Genomic DNA, 22,834 nt, shown 5'->3' on the forward strand with positions numbered 1-22,834 from the left:
ATATTCATAATCTATACTTCTTAGACACTGAGAGGTAGACGTTACTATCTACCGTCTATAATTCCTCTTTTCTCTTAATCTTTCTCTCTTCCATTCCCCCTTTTTTTCATATAATATGGCACAACTCAAAACTTGTTCATTGAATGTCAGAGGACTTAATGTTCCAGAGAAAGGAGCTCAAGTGTTTTATCACAGACATAAACAGCACGTACATTTTCTCTTTCTTCAGGAGTCACACTTTAGAGGCGATCATATACTGTACCTCAGATTATTAATAGATATTATTCATCTTGGCGTCCCAGAAAAATGCAGTTTTGAAGTCTAAGGTGCTGAGTATAGGCCGCCACAGATCACTGCTGCATACTATTGTAGGAACACTGTCTGACACGGAGAGGAGGTTCGTGTTTGTTAAGATCTCCCATATACTCCAAAATTTTGACTTTGGCAAACTTCTATCTCCCTAATTGTGACCAAATTAAGACATGACGTCATTACTTAAACAAACTAAAATATTTTGTGGAGGACCTTATCTTCATTGGAGGTGACTTTAATTTTGTCTTGGATCCTTCTTTAGACCTGTCCCTGGGCTGGAGTCACCAATCTAAAACACAAACAAAAGCTTTGCTAATTGTGCTTTGATCTCAACTGGGCGATGTATGGAGGATACTACATCCAGACGTAAAGGATTATACCTGTTATTCTCCTTTACACAATATGCATAGCCATATAGTCCTTTTCTTAATTAGCCGTCACTTGCCTACATGGCAACCTACATCTCAGGTAGGAACTGCTGTATGGTCAGATCATAGTAACATAGTTAGTAAAGCCGAATAAAGACTTGCGTCCATCAAGTTCGACCTGTTAGTTCTGTAATTGCTAAAGTTGATCCAGAGGAGGGCAAAAACCCCAAATGATTTGGCCAATCTTCACCTGAGGAAAAATTCCCTCCCGACTCTGAAACCAGCAGTCAGAATAAATCCCTGTATCAACCTACTATTTTATTTTATTTTTAAGTATATGCTGAAATCTGCCTGGTATCTAGAAATGCATCCAGTCCCTGCTTGAACTGGTTTAGTGAATCCGACATTACTGTCTCCTCACTCAGTGAATTCCATATTCTCACTGCTCTTACCGTAAAGAACCCCTTACTATGCTGGTGCTGGAACCGTTTCTCTTCCAGTCTTAGTGAATGCCCTCTTGTTACCGTAATATCCCTCCTTTTGAACAAATCCCGGGCAAGGTCTCTATACTGTCTCTCTTTTCCAGGCTGAATAGTCCTAGTTTTGCCAACCTTGCCATTGCCATTGTAAAAAGCTATTGAACCCGTTCTACGCCCGGGTGGCGAGCATTTTTATTGGTATATGGTCTCCCATGCTGGTATGTGCTGCCTCCAACCTGTCCCCACCATCCTATCCTGGTATGCATGGCACCCCTCATCCCCATCCTGGTATGGATGGCACCTCTCATCCCCAATCCTGGTATGCATGGCACGCCTCATCCCCAATCCTGGTATGCATGGCACGCCTCATCCCCAATCCTAGTATGCATGGCACCCCTCATCCCCAATCCTGGTATGCATGGCACCCCTCATCCCTATTCTGGCATGCATGGTACCCCTCATCCTGGTATGCATGGTACCCCCCATTCCTATCCTGGTATGTATGGTACCCCTCATCCCTATCCTGGTATGCATGGTACCCCGCATTTCTATCCTGGTATGCATGGCACCCCATTACTCATCCTGGTATGCATGGTATCCCCAATTCCTATCCTGGTATGTATGGTACTCCTCATCCCTCATCCTGGTATGCATGGCTCCCCTCATCCCTATACTGGTATGCATGGTACCCCTCATCCTTATTCTGGTATGCATGGTACCCTTCATCCTGGTATGCATGGTATCCCGCATTCCTATCCTGGTATGTATTATACCCCTCATCCTTATCCTGGTATGTATGGTACCCCATCCCTATCCTGGTATGCATGGTACCCCGCATTCCTATCCTGGTATGCATGGCACCCCATCCCTCATCCTGGTATGCATGGTACCCCACATTCCTATCCTGGTATGTAGGGTACCCCTCATGCCTATTTTGGTATGCATGGTACCCCATCCCTATCCTGGTATGTATGGTACCCCTCATCCCTATTCTGGTATGCATGGCACCCCTCACCCCCCCCCAATCCTGGTATGCATGGTCCCCTCACCCCCCTAATCCTTGTATGCATGGCACTCCTCATCCCTATCCTGGTATGTATGGCACCCCTCATCCCCCCAATCCTGGTATGCGTGGTACCCCTCATCCTGGTATGCATGGCACCCAATTCCTCATCCTGGTATGCATGGTACCCCTCATCCCCCAATACTGGTATGCATGGTACCCCTCATCCCCCAATACTGGTATGCTTGGTACCCCTCATCCCCCAATCCTGATGTGTGGCCCCCTCGCCCCCCAATCCTGGTATGTATGGCACCCCTCATTCCTTTCACTCTGCACACATACAAAAAAATAAGCACTTATACTCACCTTTCTTCCCTGTGCTCCAGCGCAGCCCAGTGTTCTGTTCTGCCGGAGGCCGGGGGAGGAGTGCGGCGCCGGAGTAGCGCGTGCCCATACCACGCTGTCTGGCGCCATTTTGCTGAAGACACACTGCAAATGTGTCTTCAGCAAATGGCGCCAGATAGCGCTATGCGCATATGCTGACTCTGACGCCTTCACTCCTGCCCCGGTCTCCGGCAAAGAAAGGCGCCGCGGCAACGCTCCTCCCGGTCAGGTAAGTATGGCGCCAGAGATCGCGGTATGCGTTCTGTGTCTACGCATACTGTGATCTCTGGCACCATATACGCTCCTCTTACCTGTATCGGCTCCATGCCTGCTTCTGTCTGGAGCCGGACTGCGCAGGCTTGTCGCGCTTGCGCTGTCTATAAAGGCTTCAGACAGAGACTCGCATCTCCCTTTATATTATAGATCTGACTACGCCGGACTCCACCAAGGCTTCAGATGTTGGAACCTAAATGATAATCTGCCGAAAGTCTCACTCTGTGTCTCAGACCTTCTTGAGACTATAGACTCCTTCAAATATATGAGCATGATGAAACTGCCTTACCATTTAAATGGGAAGCACTCACATGCGTCCTCAGAGGGATAATAATAAAACCTAGACAAAAGCTAAAAAAAGGAGAGAACAGCTAAAGTCCCCATTTGCTTGAGCGGATTGATCTCCTTGACAAACAACATAAATGATCTGCTTCCCTCCAGGTATATGCAGACCGGCTTAACACTAGAATGGAGCTAAAGTAGTTTCATGGATGGGATAAATATTGTGTAATTTCAGGGCACCTACTTATGGAAGGAACCAAGTGAAAGCTTCCATTCTCGGTACTAGATATAGGGCCTCCTCGAGAAAATGACAAAATGTCGTACACTAAAGTTAATATATAAGGTGTGGGATAGGGATAAAAATATTCTGGGGATTGGAAAGTACACAAACTATACTCCTTTATGGCACAACTCTAACTTACCAGAGCTACATAAACTAAATAATATTAGTGAGTGGGAGGATAGGGGTACTAGAATAAACGCCATACTGATTGATAGACATCACCCAATAGATACCATTGCTAAAGCAGTGGATACAAAAGGTCTGTTAACCCTTATTTATAGGCAGTTACTGGCCCTACATTTGGATAAATATCCTTTGATAGTTAAGACAAAATGGGAGGACGATGTGGGTCCGTTATCTGAGGAGCAATGGGGGAAATACTGGATTTGACACCGAAACTTTCATTGTCAGAGTCACAAAGATTGTCCCGAATTCTTCTCATTCATAGGGTATATAGATCCCCAAGTATTTTATTTAAAATTGGAATACAAACGGATGACACATGTCCTAGATGTGGTCAAATTGATGCCCACCTGATGCATATGAAGTGGGAATGTGTAAATATTGGCGACTACTGGAAGGGGGTGATCGCTCTTGTACTATCTGTATTTGGGATACAACTTCAGTTGGAACCTAAAATCTGTATCCTAGGACTCCTGGGAGAGGACGTAGACCCAGACTCCCATATGGCAGTAGCTAGCTCAAGAATATTATTCCAAGCCAGGAAGTTGTTGGCACTACATTGGATAAACAATTCTCCCCTAACCATAACAGAACTAAAATCCAGGATAAATAACACTCTATGCTTGGAAAGTGGATCTTATATTAAAGGAACGCTCTCAAGAAATCTATACACATATGGGATTAATGGTTAAATACACCAGGTATTGCTTCAAAGAACCTTCACAGAAATACTATCCTGGATTGTTTGTCCATTTCCTTACAGTAAACCAGGAATTTATATCCTTATATCCAAGGTGTCAGCAAATAATAATTTTCTCAGTCCACACAATTGCCCCTTCTTAGATATATTCTTTTTCTTTTGATGTCTCAATAGGGAAAAAAATAATCAGTCAGGAATTATTCAGATATTTATGTACAAATGTAAAATTACTATTCCAAACCATTGTACTATAGAGCGATATTGGGTTTTATATCATTGTAAACCGGTTCTTGCATTGTTACTGGTTTTTCTTTCTTTTTCTTTTTTTTGTCACAAAGTTTATTTAAAAAAAGAAATGTTGGTCTTTCTTTGTTTTGTTAAATAAAAATGATCTGAATGAAAAAAAGAAAGGACGGAAGGTCTTTACTAGATCAAACGTATACAAAATGCCAAGATCACATGTGAAGGTACTCGTACAAATTCACAGATAAATGTAGTCTCTCATTGGCAAGAAGGTTACATCCTCAGATGCAAAGGACATATGTATCCAAAATAAAAGGGGCACCCGGGCCAGAAACTTATAACCCCATTGACATAGCGGAAGCATTTCGTTTCTTTTATAGTTCTCTATATAATATTCATGGACAATACCACGACATGCCACCTAATATTCTTGAAACAAAAATTGATAAATCTATTATGGACACTGCCGTTCCTTCCTTACAGACCCCTGAGCAGGAGATACTAGACAAAGCTTTCACTGAACAAGAGATAGGGAATGATTTATTGGCTTCTCCTATCGGGAAGAGCCCTGGGCCAGATGGATTCAATAATAGATTTTATAAGATGTTTTCCCCCCCGTTATTACCATTTTTAGCCAAAGTGTTTGATAATATCTCAGAAGACTCCCCCTTTGGCCTCCAATCACTTAAGGCTCACATAACGATTTTATCAAAGCCTGGAAAAGAACCAAATACCTGCCCTAATATTCATCCAATATCATTAAATAATGTAGACGTCAAAATATTCTCTAAAGTAATTACAACACGGCTCTCCCCCTATCTACCCTCAGCAACGATCAGGTTGGCTTCATTAAGGGCAGAGAAGCTCGTGATAATAAAAATAAAATGTTAATTTCACATGCAAAAAACAGGGGCTCCCAATGTGCCTTGTTTCTGTCTACGCTAAAAAAGCGTTCGACACAGTGCATTGGACTTTCTTGAAGAGCGCCCTACCACAAATTGGGTTGGACTCTTTCTTGTTATCTAAAATTTTATCCTTCTACACTGACCCTAAATCGATAGGGTAAACGGCCTTCTATATGACACATTTTCTATTAAAAAGGGGACGAGACCAGGGTGTCCCTTATCACCTCTCCTATACACATTGGTGATGGAACATTTCGTGGTAGCATTACACAAAAATCCAGATATTAGTGGAGTTACTATAGGCTCACATCACTATAAACTAGCTCTATATGCAGACGACCTGTTGCTCTATGTTTCAAACCCAATGATCTCATTTCCCTCTATAATAAAGGAGTTCGAATAACTCGGCCATGTAAGCAATTTTAAAGTCAACTACTCTAAAACAGAAGCCATGAACATAACTTTTAACCCTGAACTGACAAAATAACTAACTTCTAACTTTCCCTTTAAGTGGCAAAAAGACACAATTAAGTACCTGGGTATACAAATTCTGGGGAACTTGGATGATCTGTATTGTTTAAATGATATCCCCCATCCTTGAACAAATGGTTAAAAATCGAATGAATTATAACTTGAAACCCTTGTCCTGGTGTGGTCGTATTAGTGTGATCAAAATGGACATTTTACCAGATCTTCTTTATATATTTCAGTCCGTTCCGGTCTGCGTTCCTCAGACCTTTTTCTCCCGTCTCAACAATTCTAACAGCAAGTTTGTATGGGGAACATCGAGGCCTAGGATACATGTTAAAATATTGTGAAGAAACAGGAGGGAGGGTTAGGGAGCTGCAACGCAGAATCCAAACAGGGTGAAGATAGTCCACTGAAGGGTGCCGGTCCGGCTGGTGAGCACAGACATATGAAGAAAACGAAAAGGAGAAAATCAGCACCCCAACAGGTAAAATATGAGAAAAATATATTGGATCATTTAAAAAAACAAAAAATGTAAAATTCTTATGTGTTTCTGGCGCTAGGGTTGTGTCCTTAGTTATAGCAGATGAGAAAAGGACAATGAAGTCATATATATATATATACAGGCACAATGGAGTCACATGACACGAAATGAGAAATCAATTAGCATCACACAACAAGCCAGAAATGCAAAACACCATGATGGTGAAAAATAAGATAGAATTAGACCTCATACTCTTATTCATGCATATCCGTATCCCCCTCTGTATATAAACTGTTTATTGCAGGACATTTGTGTGAAGACCACTGGTGTTAGCTGCCAGGGGATTATCCCATATAGGAACACAACACCGGGATTAAGTGTACAGGTGTGAGATCACAGGGTCCGAACATCACAAATGCCATCAACTATAGCAACGGAAGGTGCGAGGATGTACTGATTATAGAGGGACAGGAACATGTATGCATGAGATGGATGATAGATTCAGTATAGAGTATCGCAATAACAATGTCCAATAAACAGAGAAAACGCATCAGTGTCTAAATTGTGAATACAAATATTGTTCTTATCGATCTGACACACGTAAAGATATAATATCAAATAATATGCACAATAACCAGTATGGAGAAACTATAAACCTATAACAATGAACATATAAAGGGGAAAAAAAATATGCAAATCAAAATTGATTACATAGTAGAAAATTCACAAGGAAATCCACCCGCATCTGATCTGGTGCAAAGTATAATATCCTGGCAAAGGATCATAGAGCCGCAGATATACCGAGCATTATCTGTCATATCAACGGGAGGCAAATAGATGCATCATTGTAAAACAGACGAGAACAAGTACAGAACACTGGTGAGATTACTGTGGAGCATTGTAATGACGAATCAGATTACTGTGGAGCATTGTAATGGCGAATCAGATTACTGTGGAGCATTGTAATGGCGAATCAGATTAGATGGAGCGTACAAATCCATGATATCCAAGAGCTGGATGTATAACAGATCAATGGCAATGGGAGACGTCTGCATAGAGTCTGATGGAGAACCTGATCGTGAGGCTATAGATGGAGCAAGCATTTCTATCTGTATCAACGAAAAACAGGTCATTACATTATAATACAACTGACAAAAACAAATATCTGATGCAGAACTTAATCGTGAAGCTGTGGATGTAGCGGGAATTTCTATCTGTATCAACGAAAAACAAATCATTGAATTATATTGTGAAAAAACTGACAAAAATAAATATATGAGAAATGGAAGATAAGCTGCAGAACATTGCAATGGAAATACTCCGTCATTGCTGAAAAATCTTTAAGATATTTGCATCATTTATGTGCGTTCTGCGAAGATGAATCAGCAATGATAGCGCAATATACAGAAAGGCAAATAAGTACACCGGCAAATAATAACCGGAAAAACACAAAATAAATTCAGAAAACCTGGAATGTCACCATATAGATGTCTGCTGGGAATAAACCAGTATGAATTTCATCAATAGATGTAAAACAGGTCATTGCGGAAATTCATTACCCGAAGGGTATTTAGTATTTACACGTCAGATCCAGAAGGCTTCACGCATATTAAGGGGTTTCTGTCTGTTTCCACCCCTTATCGGATAATTAACTTTTTCAAGACCAAAGAAAGAAAAATGTGTGAGATCATTATTCTCTATGGACACAATGTTTTGATGCCCCGGAGTATGTGCTATTAGAACTATTGATATATGAAATCTGCTCCGGTGGTCTCTATGAATCCTAACAATTTGTATAAAACAATGTTGTCCACTATTCTGGAGGAAGGCATTTATTTGTCGGGGTTTAATAACAAAATTCAGCGCTGGCAGTTACCCGATTATCCCATTTTTCATGGGCTCCCCAAAACACAAAAGGGTATCTCCCCCCCCCCCCTTCGCCCTATTATCTTGGGTATGGGTTCATTGAATGAGAATTTAAGCCAATGGCTGGTGAACATTTGTATCCAGGCTATGTGAAAGATACTACGTCTGTCCTGAGGGTTTTTGACAGGTTCGTGTGGCAGAAAGAATATAGGTTTGTCACCAGCAATGTTGTCAACCTGTATTCCTCCATCCCTCACGCATTGGCCATCATTGCCGTTCAACACCATTTAAATAAATATAGTGGATATTCTGTGAATTTAAAATGGTTCATTATAACATAAAATATTTGTTGTCCCACAACAATTTTATGTTTGATTCTAAATATTATTTACAAGTACTTAGAGTCCCCATGGGCTCCAAATTCTCACCATCTTTGGCTATGCTGTACATGTCGTGGTGGAAGAAATCTACATTTTTTCTGATGATAATCCATTTTTTGAGCACAGTTTTTGGTTTGGTAGATATGTTGATGATGTACTTTTGGTATGGAGAGGTGACCCCCAGTTAGTGTCACAATTTGTTTTGTATTTGAATTCTTATTCCTTAAATTTAAAATCCACTGTCAGTGAACCTTTGATTTCCACTCCATTTCTGGATATTTTCCTGACAGGGATAGTAACATCTCATAAAGCGGACATGACACTCTATAGAAAACCTTTGTCAGGCAACACATTACTGTTGTCTTCCAATTCTCAACTTTCTCTATACAGCTCGCAGGGACGACTCAGTATAGTTGGAGGGAAGCACTCCGATCCTGTTCAGCGAATGTGACCCGTGCTACACAAAATATGTAACTTCCAACATAAGTGCTGATCTATCCTCCGTGGATTCTTTTATGCCTAATGGGAGACCTGCCCACATACCCTCTGTGATGACATAACGGGGGCTAGTCTCTAGCCTTTATATTTTTATTAGATATCTTTTTTTTTGCGATAACTTATCGTGGGGTGATCGTAGAGGCCCAAAAGTGACTCCATATGTTCTGTTGTGATTTTACCTTTCTCCAGAGACCACACACGGTATAGCTGCCGTCTGCTATTTTGTTACTTTTGCGGCACAGCTCCCCAGAGAGGCTTACAGAGACGGGAAAATATCCATATTATTCCTTAGCTGATCCTGCCATCAAAAATATAGGCCCCATTATTATCGGACATATGGAACTTTAGTTATTCCATATTGGCTTGGGCCGTCTACAGGCCTTTGTTACATTCCCTTTGAAGCACTGGGAATACAACCTTCTCAGTTAGCTGTAAATCTATCACAAGCCTGTGTTAATTGGGTTTGGTAGCACCTTTTGGGCCAGCATTTGCTTACAAGGCCCTTCTCATGTGTGTGTTGATTTGCATAGAGGCCACTGGCCAAAGTGTCAGCTCTTCTCCCATGGACAAGTACTATAGGGGAGGAGGGAAGAGGAGTCTGGGAGAGAGACTTCTTAATATTTATGACAGGGGAGAAGAAAAGATTTTCAATATTTCCATGACAATCTGTTTTTCATTGATACAGATAGAAATGCTTGCTATACCTATAGCCTCACGATCAAGTTTTGCATCAGACTCTATGCAGACGTATCCCATTGCAATTGATCTGTTATACATCCAACTCCTGGATAGCATGGATTTGTACGCTCCATCTAATCTGATTCACCATTGCAATGTTCTACAGTAATTTCACAAGTGTTTTGTACATACTTGTTTTCGTCTGTTTTACAATGATGCATCTATTTGCCTCCCGTTGATATGATTGATAATGCTCGGTATATCTGCGGCTCTATGATCCTTTGCCAGGATATTATGCTTTGCACCAGATCAGATGTGGGTGTATTTCCTAACATCGGTGGTTTTCACACAAATTTCCTGCAATAAACGGTTTATATACAGGGTGGGATACAAATATGCATGAACAAGAGTATGAGGTTTAATTCTATGTTCCTTGTATATAGTATTGCTTGTATGTAGTAATATGTGGTCTGGTCATGGTGTGGTGGTATTTGTTCCTTGTATGTGGTGTTCGGTTACTATGTGGTGGTAATATGTGGTCCAGCCATTGTGTGACGGTTTTTGTCCCTTTGTATGTGATATTATTTGAAAAAATGTATGTGACACATTCCCTTTAAAGAAAAATATACCTAAATAGAGTACTGGATATTTTAAGAAATGTTTAATAGGTTAGAGTAGAGTAGGGCCCTGCCAGAAGAGTCTACCTTGTCGTGGCGGCAGCTTACAAAATCTTGTGTCCAAAACAAAAGCTGCTGCTATGTACAGTGCCTTGTGAAAATATTTGGCCCCCTTGAACTTTTCTACCTTTTGCCACATTTCTGGCTTCAAACATAAAGATATAAAATTCTAATTTTTGGGGGAAGAATCAACAAGTGGGACACAATCGTGAAGTGGAACGAAATTTATTGGATATTTTAAACTTTTTAAAAAAATTAAAAACTGAAAAGTGAGGCGTGCAATATTATTCGGCCCCTTTGAGTTAATACTTTGTAGCTCCACCTTTTGCTGCAATTACAGCTGCAAGTCACTTGGGGTATGTCTCTATCAGTTTTGCACATCGAGAGGCTGAAATTCTTGCCCATTCTTCCTTGCAAATCAGCTCGAGCTCATTGAGGTTGGATGGAGGGAATTTATGAACAGCAGTTTTCAGCTCTTTCCACAGTTTCTCGATTGGATTCAGGTCTGGACTTTGACTTGGCCATTCTAACACCTAGATATGTTTATTTTTGAACCATTCCATTGTAGATTTTGCTTTATGTTTGGGATCATTATCTTGTTGGAAGATAAATCTCCGTCCCAGTCTCAGGTCTTTAGCAAACTCCAACAGGTTTTCTTCCAGAATGGTCCTGTATTTGGCTCCGTCCATCTTCCCATCAATTTTAACCATCTTCCCTGTCCCTGCTGAAGAAAAGCAGGCCCAAACCATGATGCTGCCACCACCATGTTTGACAGTGAGGATGGTGTTTTGAAGGTGATGAGCTGTGTTGCTTTTACGCCAAACATATCATTTTGCATTGTGGCCAAAAAGTTTGATTTTGGTTTCATCTGACCAGAGCACCTTATTCCACATGTTTGGTGTGTCTCCCAGGTGGCTTGTGGCAAACTTCAAACGATACTTTTTATGGATATCTTTGAGAAATGGCTTTCTTTTTGCCACTCTTCCATAAAGGCCAGATTTGTGCAGTGTACGACTGATTGTTGTCCTATGGACAGACTCTCCCACCTCAGCTGTAGATCTCTGCATTTCATCCAGAGTAATCATGGGCCTTTTGGCTGCATCTCTGATCAGTCTTCTCCTTGTTCGAGATGAAAGTTTAAAGGGACGGCCGGGTCTTGGTAGATTTGCAGTGGTCTGATACTCCATCCATTTCAATATGATCGCTTGCACAGTGCTCCTTGAGATGTTTAAAACTTGGGAAATCTTTTTGTATCCAAATCCGCTTTAAACTTCGCCACAAAAGTATCTCGGACATGCCTGGTGTGTTCCTTGGTCTTCATGATGCTCTCTGCACTTGAAACAGAACCTTGAGACTATCACAGAGCAGGTGCATTTATACGGAGACTTGATTACACAAGGTGGATTCTATTTATCATTACCAGTCATTTAGGACAACATTGGATCATTCAGAGATACTCACTGAACTTCTGGAGTGAGTTTGCTGCACTGAAAGTATAGGGGCCGAATAATATTGCACGCCCCACTTTTTTAATTTTTTAAAAAGTTTAAAATATCCAATAAATTTCGTCCCACTTGTTGTTGATTCTTCCGAAAAAAAATTTGAATTTTATACCTTTACGTTTGAAGCCAGAACTGTGGCAAAAGTTAGAAAAGTTCAAGGGGGCCAAACACTTTCATAAGGCACTGTATGTGATCTGGTGTTCTATGGGAACTGTCAGGGTATGTGCACATGGTCAGGAGCTGCTGTGGGTTTGACACTGCAGCTTATGCAACAACAAACCTGCAGCGGCCAGGTGTTACAGCATAGTGGATAGGATTTCTAGAAATCCCATGTCCACTATGCGACTCTGTGCACCAATGGATGACCCACGAAAACTGGCATGCGTCGCGTCTTTCAGACCCGCATCATGTCAATTTCTCTTGCGGGTCTACATGTGGACTTTCTCCACAGTCTAACTTCTATGAGGAAACTCCACATGTACTAAAAAAAAAAATTGCACCACTCAATTGCATAAAATGAGGGCAGAAGCCGCACGGCTATCCCGCAGCTTCGGGGCCGCAGGCGCCTCCTGAGCGTGGGCACATACCCTTAATGTGTGATTGATAAGGATGTGGTGCAGAAGTGGAGTTTTTCCAAGAGTGGGCGGTGTGACTGTGGAAGGTTCGAGGAGTGGAGGTGGAGCCTGGGCGGAGTCTCCAGGGTGCCTAAAAAGTTTTTGCCAGCATGGGGCCTGAAATTCCTGGTGCCAGCCCTGCACACATATACATACACTCATATACTAATCTTTTATGATATTGCTGTCTTCTGGAGAGGGCTGCAGAACCCACTGTGGAGGAGGAGGACACAGCAGACAGGACTGATTTCACCTTCCTGCCCTTGTGTGATGTCCAATGCTGTGGACTCTCCTCCCCAACCCTCTACTCTTAGAGGAAATTCTGCTGGGAAAGGAACAGCAGGAGACAGAAGACCCACTGTAAGACCCTGCAGGAGGACAGACACAGCAGTCAATGAGCACTCTTATCAGTCTGATGGGGAAGCGTTCATTGGCCAGCGGCCTCTCCTGCATGACATGCCCCATTTTTCAATGGCCGCACTCTGCCCAGGGTATCAAAAATCATCAAGAGCACTACCCTTCTTCCTGCATGGGCCCCCCTTCACCTCTGGGCCGGGGTGCGGCTGCATCGGCGGTGTGTCCACCCCTTGTTGAAGCCCTCGCTGCGGCTCTGAGGAAATGTAATATTATTTACACACAACCGAGTGGTAAAGAAATCAGTGAGACACCTGTGGGATAAGAACGTAAGAACGCCCATTAAACCCTCAGATGACTTCCCTCGTGGGTACAGTGTCCGAAATGGGGTCATTTTAGGGGCTCGTATGTTCATCACACCTCGAGGGCTTTGCTATTGGCCGCTCCGTACACCTTGCACATACATGGCTCCACTCCGTACACACAGTTCCGATCTGTACACCTCGTAAACACGCGGCTCTGCTTCCTACAGCTCGTACCCGCGCGGCTCCGCTCCCTACGCCTCGTACACGCGCGGCTCCGCTCCCTACGCCTTATACACGCGCGGCTCCGCTCCCTACACCTCGTACACGCGCGGCTCCGCTCCGTACGCCTCGTACACGCACGGCTCGGCTCCGTACACACGGATCCGCACCGTACACCTCGTACACACACGGCTCTGGTCCGTACACCTCGTACACACACGGCTCTGCTCCGTACACCTCGTACACACGTGGCTCTGCTCCGTACACCTCGTACACACACGGCTCTGCTCCGTACACCTCGTACACACGCGGCTCTGCTCCGTACACCTCGTACACACGTGGCTCTGCTCCGTACACCTCGTACACACGCGGCTCCGCTCCGTACACCTCGTACACACGTGGCTCTGCTCCGTACACCTCGTACATGCGCTGCTCCACTCCGTACGCCTCGTACACACGCGGCTCCGCTCTGTACGCCTCGTACACACGTGGCTCCGTATGCCTTGTACACGCGCGGCTCCGCTCCGTACACCTCGTACACACACGGCTCTGTTCCATACACCTCATACACACACGGCTCTGCTCCGTACACCTCGTACACGCGCGGCTCCGCTCCGTACACCTCGTACACACGGCTCTGCTCCGTACACCTCGTACACACGCGGCTCTGCTCCGTACACCTCGTACACACGCGGCTCCGCTCCGTACACCTCGTACACACGCGGCTCCGCTCCGTACACCTCGTACACGCGCGGCTCCGCTCCGTACACCTCGTACACGCGCGGCTCCGCTCCGTACACCTCGTACACACGCGGCTCTGCTCCGTACACCTCGTACACACGCGGCTCCGTACACCTCGTACACATGCGGCTCCGCTCCGTACACCTCGTACACACGCGGCTCTGCTCCGTACACCTCGTACACACGCGGCTCCGCTCCGTACACCTCGTACACGCGCGGCTCTGCTCCGTACACCTCGTACACGCGCGGCTCCGCTCCGTATACCTCGTACACGCGCGGCTCTGCTCCGTACACCTCGTACACGCGCGGCTCCGCTCCGTACACCTCGTACACACGCGGCTCCGCTCCGTACGCCTCGTACACACACGGCTCCGCTCCGTACACCTCGTACACACGCGGCTCCGCTCCGTACACCTCGTACACGCGCGGCTCCGCTCCGTACACCTCGTACACGCGCGGCTCCGCTCCGTACACCTCGTACACGCGCGGCTCCGCTCCGTACACCTCGTACACGCGCGGCTCCGCTCCGTACACCTCGTACACGCGCGGCTCCGCTCCGTACACCTCGTACACGCGCGGCTCCGCTCCGTACACCTCGTACACACGCGGCTCCGCTCCGTACACCTCGTACACACGCGGCTCCGCTCCGTACACCTCGTACACACGCGGCTCCGCTCCGTACACCTCGTACACACGCGGCTCTGCTCCGTACACCTCGTACACACGCGGCTCTGCTCCGTACACCTCGTACACACGCGGCTCCGCTCCGTACACCTCGTACACACGCGGCTCTGCTCCGTACACCTCGTACACACACGGCTCTGCTCCGTACACCTCGTACACACGCGGCTCTGCTACATCCACACTGTAAACCCCTCCTGACCCCACACATAAACTTCAGCTCATCCAGCACCATGACAACCAGCACAGCAGAGTCCTGCATCCACTGAGGCCCCTGATCATGTGACCCCTGACTCCTCCCCTCCTGTGACCTCATCACAGCTCCTGTGCGCACAGAGCAGCCATATATGTGGTGGCGGCTCTGCAGGTGGAGGTATGTGGAGACCCCATTACTGGGCGCAGGGGGCATTAACCCCTTCAGCACGGAGACTCTTTTGGGGTCTTGTGTTGCCCTTTTATAAGAATCATAAGGTTTTTGTTCTGTTTCCTGTAATAGATACATACGACCCAACTATGGAGACAGGAAGGGAGGAAACGTATTGTTCTCATAGTACAGGGCCCCTTTACTGGCCCCACAGTGTAATGCCCCCATTATGCCCCTTATGCAGGATGTATGATGCACCCACACAGTATAATGCCCCTATTATTCCCCTTATACAGGATGTATGATGCCCCCACACAGTGTAATGCCCCCATTATGCCCCTTATGTAGTATGTATGATGCCCCCCACAGTGTAATGTCCCCATTATGCCCCTTATGTAGTATGTATGATGCCCCCACACAGTGTAATGCCCCCATTATGCCCCTTATGCAGGATGTATGATGCCCCCACATAGTGTAATGCCCCCATTATGCCCCTTTTGCAGGATGTATGATGCCCCCACACAGTGTAATGCCCCCATTATGCCCCTTACGCAGTATGTATGATGCCCCCACACAGTGTAATGCCCCCATTATGCCCCTTATGCAGGATGTATGATGCCCCCCACACAGTGTAATGCCCCCATTATGCCCCTTGTGCAGCATGTATGATGCCCTCACACAGTGTAATGCCCCCATTATGCCCCTTATGCAGGATGTATGATGCCCCCACACAGTGTAATGCCCCCATTATGCACCTTATGCAGGATGTATGATGCCCCCACTCAGTGTAATGCCCCCATTATGCCCCTTATGCAGGATGTATGATGCCCCCATTATGCCCCTTATGCAGGATGTATGATGTCCCCCACAGTGTAATGCCCCCATTATGCCCCTTATGCAATATGTATGATGCCCCCACACAGTGTAATGCCCCCATTATGCCCCTTATGCAGGATGTATGATGTCCCCACACAGTGTAATGCCCCCATTATGCCCCTTATGCAGGATGTATGATGCCCCCCCACAGTGTAATGCCCCCATTATGCCCCTTATGCAGGATGTATGATGCCCCTTATGCAACATGTATGATGCCCCACACAGTATGATGCCCCCATTATGCATCTTATACACACAGTGGCTTGTGAAAGTAATTGCCCCCTTGGCATTGTTCATGTTTTGCTCCCTCACAGCCTAAAATTTCACTGTTTTTTTGAGGATTTGTATCAGTTCATGTTAAGAACATGCTGACAACTGTGAACATTTGGTTTTATTTGTTATGAAGCAAACAACAAATAGGACAATGTGATGAGCCGTCCTTGTTCTAAAGACTATCAGACTTTTCCAGCATGGATCACCCGTGCCATCGATCTTGTTGTGTTTTATTAGTGATTTATTTACTTGCCAGTTCAGCCTTAGGAATCAATGCTTCCATTCAGTGACCGTATCTCAGGGGCCTTAAGCCATTATTTTCTCAGCCACTAGGCTCATTGTGTGGATGGGGAAAGTAGATCCAGGGGAGCCATCACCACAGGAAGTCGCAAATGCAGACCCATGTGATGAGTTCAGCCTGAGGAAAAATACCTCCACTAATGCACACTTAGCTTTGAGGGGGCTGATCCCAGTGAAGGACAAAAAGAAGCCACATTGTTCAGTGAGGTCTTGTAGCCCAAGGATGGATGGATGGTCTATGGAGTTTTGGAGATCAGTACCGACTGGGCTGGATAAACGTGCTACAGTTGTGGGATCTGTCGTTTGGATTTAAACTTTCTTAATGGACTGTTGCTACTAGATACCTGTGCTTCTTTCGTTTTATCTGTCGTCTGGAGGATCATGGAATATGAATACAGACTATACTGGCTGGAGATATTTAAGCTGTAGGCCAACAAAAAGTTGGGAGACAGTGGTTATCGCCTGGTACGAAGGCAATGGAACTACCGTCCCAGGGAAGGGATCTTGTGGACTGAGACAATTGTATTCTGGCCATTTACCTGGAGTTGTTGTAAAAACCTTGATGTAAGGAATACAATATTGATGAACCGTTAACCTGCCTAGATGAATCTTTACAATGCACAACCTCAAATCTTCACAAGTGGTGGCAACAGTGGGATCACCTATATCTGGACAGGATGCCAGGGAAATTTACTGAATGATGTCTTGGCAGAAGAGATGGCAGACTCAATCTACAAGAGGCTCAGGAAGGAATTGCTGAGAGCCCTTTGCTCTGAGTGAGAGCTAGAGTGGTTGCCGGAGGACAGCCGGGTGACCCTTATACAATGCTTGGACGACTGGGACCGGGAACAACCACAGGAGGAGGTCATTTCAGACGTGGAGGAGGGCATATCTGTGGAGGGACCACAGCCCAGGCCTGTCATCCAGATGGTGGAGGGTTGACTGACTGAGTTGAGGAGGATGCTGGACGTGCTAGGAGAGCGGGCCATGGAGATAGAGTGGGCGGCAGTGCTAAGCAAATATCTGGGTGTTCATTTAGCAGTACTCCCACACTCCCCAGCACAGAGGACAGTGGATAACAGGAGAGAGGGGCCTGCATCTTTAAGGTACAGGGATATACCACAGTTCAGTGAGGACACCTCGGATATTGATGAACATCTCCGGTTATTTAAGAACGTCTGCCTGCTGCATGAGGTGTCAGTTAGTGACTGGCCCAGATTTTTACACATTGAGCGCATTACTAGAGAGGTATACCGTCACACCTGAAAACTACCAGAAGGAAGTTTCAGGAGACTGAGAAGCTCGGTGCACACATGCCTCGGGAGTTTGCTAACACACTACATATGGCATGCACTCGGTGGATAGAAGGACTGAGGGCTCGGGAAGCAGAACATGTCTTGGATATATTCATGCTGGAGCAATTTGTCTAAACTCCCGGGTGACTTAAAAGAAATAGTGGCGGATTGAAAACCACTCAGCCTGGATGAGGCTGCAAGATTGGCTGATGAATGGTCTGATAATCGACAAGGGCTATGTGGAAGTACAGCCAACGAGACCCATGGATCGGCCAGAGGAGGAACTGTGGGGATTTCAAACTTCACAAAGATGAGGAAGTTTCCCAAGCCCCCAAGTACGGTCTGCGTCAAGGCGAGGGGGACTTAGGCTGCCATAATTGTGGATGTATGGGACACTTTGACAGGGAATGCCGGGAATGTTTTAGCCCACATCACAACCTAGGACAGGGGTCTCAAACACGCGGGCCGCATGCGGCCCCTGAGGCTGCTTTATGCGGCCCCCAGGCACAGACCCCTTGACGATCCCGACCTGGTCCAGGAGGAGCCGCCGACAGCAGCGCTGAATTGCCACACAGAGACTGTTTCCCAGCACTGCATTTCCAATGTCAGCCGCTGGCCAATCAGAGGCCAGCAGCTGATATCTGCGTGTCGGCGCAGCGAGTATGACGTCATTGCCATATGCAGATGTCAGCTGCTGGTCTCTGATTGGCCGGCGGCTGACATTGAGAATGCTGTGCTGGGAGACAATCTCTGTGCGGCAATGCAGCGCTGCTGTCGGCGGCTCCTCCTGGACCAGGTCGGGATCGTCAAGGGGTCGGACTCTGTGGTGCCTGCGGGCCACATCTGCAGGAAGGCCGCCGAGGGAACGGAGGACAGGTGAGAATCATCTTTTTTTTTTTTCTATTTTATGTGTGTGAAGAACAGCACAGGGGGCACAGAGCCACAACATGGGGACCGGGATGGGGCACAGAGCCACAAGAGGGGACCTGGATGGGGCACATAGGCACAAGATGGGGACCTGGATGGGGCACATAGCCACAGGATGGGGACCTGGATGGGGCACATAGCCACAAGAGGGGACCTGGATGGGGCACATAGCCACAAGATGGGGACCAGAGCCCCAACATGGGGACCTGGATGGGGCACAGAGCCCCAACATGGGGACCTGGATGGGGCACAGAGCCACAACATGGGGACCGGGATGGGGCACAGAGCCACAACATGGGGACCGGGATGGGGCACAGAGCCACAAGAGGGGACCTGGATGGGACACATAGCCACAGGATGGGGACCTGGATGGGGCACATAGCCACAAGAGGGGACCTGGATGGGGCACATAGCCACAAGATGGGGACCTGGATGGGGAACATTGCCACAGGATGGGGACCTGGATGGGGCACATAGCCCCAAGATGGGGACCTGGATGAGGCACATTAGTACAAGATGGGCACCAGGATGGGGAACGTTGCCACAGGATGGGGACCTGGATGGGGCACATAGCCACAGGATGGGGACCTGGATGGGGCACATTACTACAAGATGGGGACTTGGATGGGGAACATTACTACAAGATGTTTTCCATTATTACTATATGATCCTAATTGTAAGACAATATTACTATATGTGGCCAATTGGGGGAAATAAAATTGTAAAAAAAATAAAAAATAAAATAAAGCATGAAAAAATATTGGGCACTAAAAATGCTGTTTTATATGTAAACTAAAGTAAACACAAAAAAGTGCACGTTTATTATCGCCACATCCATAACGACCCAAGCCATAAAAAAATAAACACGGCAAAAATGTTCAAAAGGTGTATACAAAAAAAATGGTATCACTAAAAATGTCACATTGAACAAAGAATGCGGCCCCCCAAATTCAAATTTTTTCCATGTGCGGCCCATATACCCAGCCGAGTTTGAGACCCCTGACCTAGGAGCAGGATTGGTGTGACACTGGCCCAATGTCGTAACCTGAAGCCAAGGACTGGTTCACACTTCATCAGCCAAGAATGAGCAGAGCAATCTCAACATGCAGACTAACCCCCCACCCCAGTGGTGAGTAATACACAAAATGTAATGACTGTTACCATGAAGGAATTTGACCTGGGTGAGGTAAATGACATTAGGGAGGAGGCCCAGAGACTTCGGGAAACTGACTCTCCCATCACCCTGGACAGCCCACATATTGTCCCCCCAGAACAATATTTACCTGGCCGCCAAGTGACCATCCCCCTAGCTGGTGGTCAGCACTCTGGGGTTGGTAGCAATGGATACAAATTTGGTTCTCATCGGGTACGTGTTGAGTTTCCCAGGACAAACCGGAGATCAAGGGGTGGATATGGAGGACCCTGCGGGAGGAACAGACACCTGCCCCAGCAAACTAAATACAGAATTCTTGTCTCAGGGCTTCCCCCCCCATTGGGGAGTTGGCAAGATCGGAAAGATCATTTGAGAGAAGCTGGAGATGTCTAGTATGCTGATGTACACCAGGGTGGAATGGGGATTGTGGAGTTTATTCACAAGGGTGACATGGAATATGCTTTGAGGAAACTGGATGATACAAAGTTTCATTGCCATAAAGGTGAGACCACTTACTTTCGTGTCCGTGCTGAAAATGTGGGGAAGAAGTGTGAGGAACTGGCCTTGTTCTAAACAGGGCTGTGGAGTCGGTAAGCCAAACCTCCAACTCCGACTCCTCAATTTCCATGACACTGACTCCCTCATACATGGCTCATGTTTAAGTGATAAAATTACTGTAGCACAGATTAATCTCAGCTAAAAGTCTAGACTATTATATCAGGAATAGGACAGACATTTATAGGACATTTCATAACTTTCCCAAATTCTTATGAAAAAATATTCCCCACAAAGTGCATTGAACTACTGTAACCAATTTATTATATACTTTAGGAGTCGGAGTCAGTCCATTTCATACCTACTCCGACTCCACCATTATGGGCTCCGACTCCACCACTCTGACTCCACAGCCCTGGTTCTAAAGACTATCAGACTTTTTCCCTCACGGAGCACCTGTGCCATTGATCTTATTGTTGTGTTTTATTAGTGATTTTTTTTGCTCGTCAGTTCATCCTCAGGAATCAATGCTTTCATTCAGTGACCTTATCTCAGGGGCCTTAATCCATAGTTTTCTCAGCCCCTAGGCCCATTGTGTGGAAGTAGATCCAGTGGAGCAGTCACCACAGGGAGTTTCACATTCAGTCCCACGTGATGAGTTCGGCCTGAAAAAAATACCTCCACTAATGTACACTTAGCTTTGACAGGGCTGACTGATCCCAGTGAAGGAGAAAAAGAAGCCACAATGTTTAGTCAGGAGTTTTGTGGAATGTCGTCAAAGGGATAGGATCGAGACTAAGGTCTTGTCTTGTAGCCCAGGGATGGATGGATGTTCTATGCCAGTGGTTGTGAACCTATGGCACATGTACCGTAGGGGGCCCACAGAGCCCTCCCAATGGGCACACGTGCCATTTCCTCAGCAGTGCCACGGCTACCACTCTCCTGTCCTTAACAGCAATCTTCAAGTCTGACCACAGATTCTCAATTGGATTAAGGTCTTGGCTTTGACTAGAATGCTCCAAAATATATACACGTTTCCCCTTAAACCACTCGAGTGTTGCTTTAGTAGTATGTGTTGGGTCATTGTCTTGTTGGAAGGTGAGCCTCCATCCCAGTCTCAAATCACTGACAGACTGAAACAGGTTTTGCTCAATAAAATCCCTGTATTTTGCACCATCCATGTTCCCTTTGACTCGGACCATTTTCCATGTCCCTGCTGCTGAAAAACATCCCCACAGCATGATGCTGGCATCACCATGTTTCACTGTGGGGATGGTGTTCTTGGGGTGATGAGCTACAGTGAAGGAAATAATTATTTGATCCCTTGCTGTATTTGTAAGTTTGCCCACTGACAGACATGAACAGTCTATAATTTTAAGGGTAGGTTAATTTTAACATTGAGAGATAGCATATCCAAAAAAAATCAAGAAAATCACATTGTATAAATTAGATAAATGTATTTGCATTTTGCAGTAAGAAATAAGTATTTGATTCCCTACAAACCATTGAATTCAGGCTCCTACAGACCAGTTAGACGCTCCTAATCAACTCGTTATCTACATTAAAGACAATTGTCTTACATAGTCACCTGTATAATAGACTCCTGTCCACAGACTCAATTAATCAGTCAGACTCTAACCTCTGCAACATGGGCAAGATCAAAGCGCTTTCTAAGGATGTCAGGGACAAGAACGTAGACCTGCACAAAGCTGGAATGGGCTACAAAACCATAAGTAAGACACTGGGTGAGAAGGAGACAACTCTTGGTGCAATAGTAAGAAAATGGAAGCAATACAAAATGACTGTCAATCGACATTGACCTGGGGCACCATGCAAAATCTCACATCATGTGGTATCCTTGATCATGAGGAAGGAGAGAGATCAGCCTAAAACTACACTGGGGGAACTTGTTAATGATCTCAAGGTAGCTGGGACCACAGTCACCAAGAAAACCATTGGTATCACATTATGCCTTAAAGGTTTAAAATCCTGCAGTGCCCGCAAGGTCCCCCTGCTCAAGAAGGCACATGTGCAGGCCCGTCTGAAGTTTGCCAAAGAACACCTGGATGATTCTGTGAGTTATTGGGAGAAGGTGCTGTGGTCAGATGAGACAAAAATTGAGCTCTTTAGCATTAACTCAACTCGCCGTGTTTGGAGGAAGAGAAATGCTGCCTATGACCCAAAGAACACCATCCCCACTGTCAAGCATGGAGGTGGAAGTGTTTTGTTTTGAGAGTGTTTCTCTGCTAAGGGCACAGGACTACTTCAC

At 45.7% G+C, this 22,834-nt stretch overlaps 1 protein-coding gene across 2 annotated transcripts in view; it reads left to right on the plus strand.

Moving 5' to 3' along the window:
• LOC141182585 (uncharacterized) overlaps window positions 1-22,834 on the plus strand; it is a 54,159-nt gene that overhangs the window by 15,198 nt on the left and 16,127 nt on the right. Inside the window, exon 6 of one of the 2 annotated variants that reach the window (XM_073660738.1) lies at window positions 15,616-15,621. In XM_073660738.1, coding sequence (XP_073516839.1) covers window positions 15,616-15,621 — 6 coding nt within the window. Of the gene's footprint in view, window positions 1-15,195; window positions 15,256-15,615; window positions 15,622-22,834 lie in introns of those variants that run through there. The other variant, XM_073660736.1, reaches the window with a different exon arrangement.

This window comes from Phyllobates terribilis, unplaced genomic scaffold, assembly GCF_046119375.1.
Source record: "Phyllobates terribilis strain yellow unplaced genomic scaffold, ASM4611937v1 Scaffold_35__1_contigs__length_13245226, whole genome shotgun sequence".
Taxonomy (NCBI): Eukaryota; Metazoa; Chordata; class Amphibia; order Anura; family Dendrobatidae; genus Phyllobates; species Phyllobates terribilis.